The sequence below is a fragment of the Caloenas nicobarica genome, chromosome 14 (assembly GCF_036013445.1).
Source record: "Caloenas nicobarica isolate bCalNic1 chromosome 14, bCalNic1.hap1, whole genome shotgun sequence".
NCBI classification, from domain to species: Eukaryota; Metazoa; Chordata; class Aves; order Columbiformes; family Columbidae; genus Caloenas; species Caloenas nicobarica.
This window is the reverse complement of record NC_088258.1, coordinates 3,334,501-3,340,500: the sequence shown is the minus strand read 5'-3', so window position 1 is coordinate 3,340,500 and position 6,000 is coordinate 3,334,501. Positions and strand designations below refer to the sequence as shown.

Sequence of the window (6,000 nt, the reverse complement as noted above, 5' to 3'; positions counted from 1 at the left end):
GCCACAGAACACCCAGGCTGTGCTTCTCTCCTCTTTACACGAAGGAGCGCCTGCTCAGCAGTCCGCTTTGATTGCTCTGCCAGAAGTGGGATGACACAGAGTAGTACTTTATGGCAACAGATTCCTGAGTTTCGTTTTCAATTCTACCAAGCACGTGCAGAATTAAGAACTTTCCAAGCTATTCAGTCCGTGAGTTTCAAGCCAACAAGCAATGCAAACTCCTGAATAGCCCCCTTCAAATCCATTTTTGGAGGCAGTGTATTCAGCCTTTTGTAGGTTCAAACTTAAGACAGCTTCACTTGTAATCCAGGTTTTTCTGAGAAGTCCTAACTAAATTCTTGGTGTTGCTCATACAGCTGATCTAAGGGAAAGGTTCGTGTTTACCTGAGAACTAAATTGGACATTTTAACACATGTTGTGTGGAAAAGCATGCCCAAATGATAAAGTAACAATTGATTCATGGCCATCCAGCCGAGTCTGGAAGTGCCACCTTGGGATGACATGGATCAAAGATAAAGTCACTTTGCTTTTCCATGCAAAGAACTCTGCTGCTTCTTCCCAGCTGAGCTATCATGGAACGCAGATGACTCTCTAGAGGAAGAATTTGCTGCACATTTGCAGTATGTTTTAGCTACAATCAACATTTATATTCCATTGTCATTTGGGGGTAAGCACTAATTAGCATAATCATCAATGCTTTAAAATTAAAAATTCCTCCAAGAGACACAGGAGGGATTGAAACTATTTCCTGCCCCCAGAGGCAAACCCTTTCCCAAGCTATCTGCTGCGCCAGAAGGTTTTATTCTAGAAACATTCCCAAGCTATGCCCAAGAGTAAATTAAACCACAGCAAACTTGGAAACTCTCGCGTGTGTGTTTGTGGCAAACAGGCCCTGATTTGACAATTACTACCTGAAGAAAAGTTGTCACTATTTTCCACTCCTGTTTTGTTTTGGCTGCTGCTCTGTGCTGCTGTGTCACCTTTACTGTGTGGGCTGGAACAATCAAGAAGTTGTTTGTAGAGTCTGAAGTTTTTATACTTCACAGGAAAGGTTCTGGTGCCTTCCCAAGACAGAAAGTGAAGGGTTTAACGACACTGCCCTCTTCTAGAGCTTGCCTCAATCTCCCCAGCTCAGGAGCTGGCCTCAAAAAATCTCAAGAACGATTCTTTTCTACACTATTTGAAAGTGGATTTTTACTCTGGTTCCAAAATGATTCATTGACAAGAATCTAAGATTGGATTTCTGGCTTAAAGAGACCCCTCTTTATGGAGAATAAGGTGCCAAGAAAACCTGGGGGGAACTTTGAAAGGTGATGTCCATAACTTGGAAATGTCCCCTAGGAGTTGATCTCTAAATTTCTGCATTCTTGCCGTTGGGAGGGGCCTCAGGCCCGTGGACAGCAGGATGAGTGTCCTGCATGTGGGTTCCCTGTGTCTCAAAGAATGATTCTCCCATCCTCAGCAGGCTATGAAACCTCAGCGAGCAGGAAGAGTTAAATGTTGTAATTGTTCTTGAACTGGCCAGAGAGAAAAAATTGGATTTTTCTAAAGGAAATCTTTCTTTGAGAGGGAAACAGTAACAAATGCAGGTGTTTCTTAAAGCAATTCTGTTTATAAACTCACAATTCTTGTTATTTCTGTGTAAGACAAACACCACCACACCCTACACTGAGTAAACACGGGAACTGCAAGAAAGAGCGGCACAGAAATTGCCATGAAAATTTCAGAATCTGCAGGGCATTGAGCATATGTATTGTCTTTTTGGTATCCTCTTTTTTCAGAGAGATAGACTTAAATTTCATTGGCAGAAATTCTCTCTTTTTTCTTTTATCTCCTGTTTTGATGTGGTAGCCATGGAGAAAATCCCAAGATTAGTAACAGTAGCTTGTTGCAGAATAAGAATAACTCTCTACTTGGATTTAGACTCTAGTAATATCAAGGGTTTTGTTTAACTGGAAATACTCAGATCGCATAGAATAAATAGTGGATGCTGTTAGGACATTAATCACCCATCCCACCTGTCAACCTCGAACTAAATGCTGGATGACAGACACACACAGAGAGATGTAGAGATAATATCACATTGTCACATTCTACCAGGCAATGTGCTTTTACAACATTTATCTTGTTTCCAAATGACCACATGTAATGTAAAAGCGAAGAGGAAAGACAGATTTTTCAGAGACCAGGGTCCACTTGAAGATTGGCTTCTGAATTAAAACTAATCAGGGGTTTCCTTTGATGGTCCTTTTGTGTCTGGATGAGAAAGATACAAGAGGACTCATTTTTATTACTTCTTAATTTTAGTGGATGATGTCAGAACATCATCATGACTTATGCACATTTCTTTTGAGAAGATAATTGATTAGTAAATGTAAAAGATCTCTATTTTCCTGCTGGTTTTTCATTGCTAAAGATCTGGTAGATGTTAAGATCAAGGTTATTAAAAACAGTTTATGACATTTTCTTAGGTGAAACACTCTTTTGAATGTCTGCTGTGAAACATGAGTGTGTCTGGTATTAAAATCAGAGTGATATTAAAGAGTGTGGCTGATCATGGCATGTAAGAGGTTTCTTTGGCATTGTCTTCGTGACGATATGAGGAGTGTGAAACTTTTACAGTTCTGTTACAACTGAAGTCAGTAAGGAAAATTAAAATTGACTTACTAGAAGCAAAAAAGGATCATCACCAAACCCATGACATGTAAAAAACATGTTAAAAAAACATGTAAAAAAAAACATGTAAAAAACACTGGGAGAGCCTTCTCGGATCATAAAAAGGTTTCACTTTAGTACCTAATAACCTCCACCAATACAAGCAAAGGGTTCTAGTAAGGGGCTAAAAGGAATGGTTGCAATTGTCTTTGATTTCTCAAGTTGCAGCAGTTGGCCAGGGACAGAGCCTTCTGAAAGTCTGGGAGGTAACAACTTAAACGTTATCATTTCTGAGAAAGAATGTAAATAGTATGTATTGAAAAAATGGATTGATAAAATACTGCAGGGGTATTTAACCACTGCCTTGCTTGTGGCACAGTCCTTCCAGGGCTTGTGTAAGAACTTGGTCTTGCAAAGCCGCCTGCCCCTTTTCACAAATGATGGCAAAATTCCCATCCTTCTGCCTCGCTCCACCATGTGTAACCCTATAGTGTCAGTGGTACACGAGCCAAGAACTACGTATGGATTCCGAAATTTTTTTTACCGTCTTCTCATTTCCTTGTATAGTCATTCATAGGACAAAACTGCAATAATATCAGTTCTTGGCAAGACACGGCTTCTGTTTCTTCCCTGTGGAAGCACCAGGAGAGCGGGATGGCCGTACAGAGGCACCAAATATGGTCCTGGGGACAAACCCGAGAACTGCACAGATCTGCTCCTCAGAGCCCACCGACCGCCTGTCACACCCAGACCGGCCCCCACAAAACCGCACCCGCCTTTTTGAACGACATGGAGCGGACCGGGCCTGCCCCTCGCGTTGATTTTGTCCCGCAATTACTGACTGACCGAACCCGAGGCCGCTGTGGCGTTACCGGAGCCACTCGCGGGCGGGAGCCCTGAGCCGTTAACGGCCGCCAGCACAGCCGCCGGGCGCGGAGGCCGAGGCTGCCAGGCAGGGCCTCTGCCAAGCACACAGAGGAACAGGCGGGGAGGCAGCCCTGCCCCAGGAAAGGGAGCCCTGCCCCAGGGAGCGGCCCGGCCGCCGCCGCCGCCCCTGTCCCCTCAGGAAATCACTGAGGGAGCAGCGAAACAGCCGGGACCAGCGGATGTGACAGCAGCGCTGCGCCCAAAGCGCAAGCTGCTGCTGCTGCTGGGAGGGACCGCCCCCTCAGGAGGCCGTGCCCAATCACCTCACGCCTCGGAACGTGACTGACGGCCACTCAGACCAATAGTGCCGCAGACTAGCTACGGAGGTCACGCCCCTTTCCTCCGTTGGTCGGATTACCTGTCAATCAGCTGAGACCTTCCCGCCCCTTTCCGGCGGGGGAAATGCTAGGTAGGAAGGGTGGAGGAGGGAGAAGCGAAAGGAACCAATGAGACGCTACAGAAGGACACCTCTACGGCGGAGTGACAAGCTGGGGGACCAATTGTCGCGCTCCTTCCCCCTCCTGCTCCCTCCCTCAAGGGTGGCGGGGCAGAAGGGGCGCACCTACCGCCCCTTCCCCGTTGGTTTGTCCCACTCCGGGCCTGGCAGGCTAGGTTGAGTTAGCGGCTCGGACCATTGCACACGGCGGGCGGAGGGGGGTGCGGGCGAGGAGGAGGAGGAGGAAGGAGACGACGAAGGAGGCGGGGGGGGCGGTTTAAAGAGACAAGAGCCGAGCGGGCGGCTGGCTGGGGGAGCAGGAGCGGCGGCGGGCGGAGACTCAGCCCCTTCCCCACACACGCTCGCTCACACCGCGGCCAGGGTCGCCGCCGCCGCCAGCGCCCCCCTCCCCTTCCCCTCCGATTCCACAGCGGCCTCTATGAGGTAGAAGGGAGCGGCGGCCACTCCGGGGGCGGCAGCGGCCGCTACAGCCGCCGCCTCCTCCTCCTGCTCGCCTCAGAGAGCCCCATCTTTGTGTGTGAGGGAGAGGGCGGGCGAGAGGGAGTGCGCGCTGCCCGCCCGTCGCCGCGCTTTGTTCGGAGCCGGGGGGCCGTGGCGGCGCGGAGCCCCGGCTCTATGTGCCAGCCGCTCCCCGCACCCCCACAGCAGCCCGCGGGGGCGGCGGAGGCCGCGCGGGAGGCGGCGGCGTGAGGGGCCGGAGCCCCTGAGGGCGGACCGGCGGCGGGGGGGCGGGGGGGGCGCGCGGGCGGGCGCGCGGCCGCCCCGGCCCGTGCCCGCGTCCGTGCGGTTGCTGCGGAGGGGGGGAAGGGGCCGGCTCGCTGCCCGCCGGCCCGGCCCGTCTGCGGGCGGATTGATGTGGGGGGGTCTGACATGAGTCCGCCGGCGGCCGGGTGCTGCCATGTGACCGGCTTCAAGGTGGAGAACTGGAAACAGAACCTGCGGGCGATTTACCAGTGCTTCGTGTGGAGCGGCTCGGCCGAGACCAGGAAGCGCAAGGTACCGGGGGCGGCTTCGCATCCACCCCCCTTCCCTTCCCGTGCCTTCCCCTCCCTCCCCCGACCCAGCCGCCCGCCCTCCCTGCGCCGCTCGCACGCACTCCGCCGGCCCGGCCTGCCCGCGGGCGCGGGGAGGGGACGGGTCCCCCGCCCTCCCTTCCTCCTTCCTTCCCTCCCTCCCTCCCCACGGGGCAGGTGGGCCCGGGCCTCCCCCGGCCCGTCCCCGCCCCGCCGGCAGCCCAGGGGCCCGGGCTCCGGCACGCGGTTGTGGGGGGAGGGAGGAGGAAGCGGTCGGTGCCCCCGGGGCGGGGGGCTTGGTACGGCGTGGCCGGTAACCGGGACTGAGGAGACATCCAGCCCCGCCGGGGCCTCCTTCCCTCCCTGCCACCTGCCCCGCCGGCGGGGCCGGCTTTCCGCAGCGGGGGCTGTTCCGCAGCGCCGCCGCCTCCTCCTCCCGGAGGTGCGGGAGGCAGCGAGGCTTTCCCGGAATACGGTGGCGGGAGGGGGGGAAGGGGAGGGGAGGCCCCGGGGCAACGGGCACGTCCGGCCTGCGGCGGAGCTTTGTGCGGCCGGGGAGCCCCGCGGGGGCGCGCCCGAGCCCGGGGGCTGCGGCGGAGCCGCCCGGGGAGCGGCGGCGTGTGCCCGGGGAGCGCACAATGGCCGGGAGCGGGGCTGCGGGGGGACTGGCGCTTTTTATTTTTTTAAATACTTTTTTTTTTTTTAAGTGAAAGCTGATCGTTCTGATAAACCACTTGGAAAAAAGGGGTTCCTGCCGTAGTGGGGCGGGGGGAGCAAAGGAACTGACTCAGCCCCCAGTACGTGGAAGGGGAGAGGGGAGTTTGCTCTCAGGGCGTGTTGGGCAACATCAGGAAAAAATCCGTGTTAATGAGGCAAAACGCGAGGGGAGCAGAGCTTATTCCCACGTAGCTTCTAAAATTACATCCCTACCCAAGTGCGTGTTTCTGG

At 53.8% G+C, this 6,000-nt stretch overlaps 1 protein-coding gene across 2 annotated transcripts in view; it reads left to right on the top strand.

Annotated features, from left to right (window-relative positions):
• The first annotated feature begins 4,870 nt into the window (after positions 1-4,870).
• Positions 4,871-6,000, top strand: part of USP22 (ubiquitin specific peptidase 22) — a 91,095-nt gene continuing 89,965 nt past the window's right edge. For both annotated transcript variants that reach the window (XM_065644739.1, XM_065644738.1), the window contains exon 1: positions 4,871-5,035. In XM_065644739.1, the coding sequence (XP_065500811.1) occupies positions 4,910-5,035 (126 nt within the window). In that variant the 5' untranslated portion in view covers positions 4,871-4,909. The remainder of the gene's footprint in view (positions 5,036-6,000) is intronic.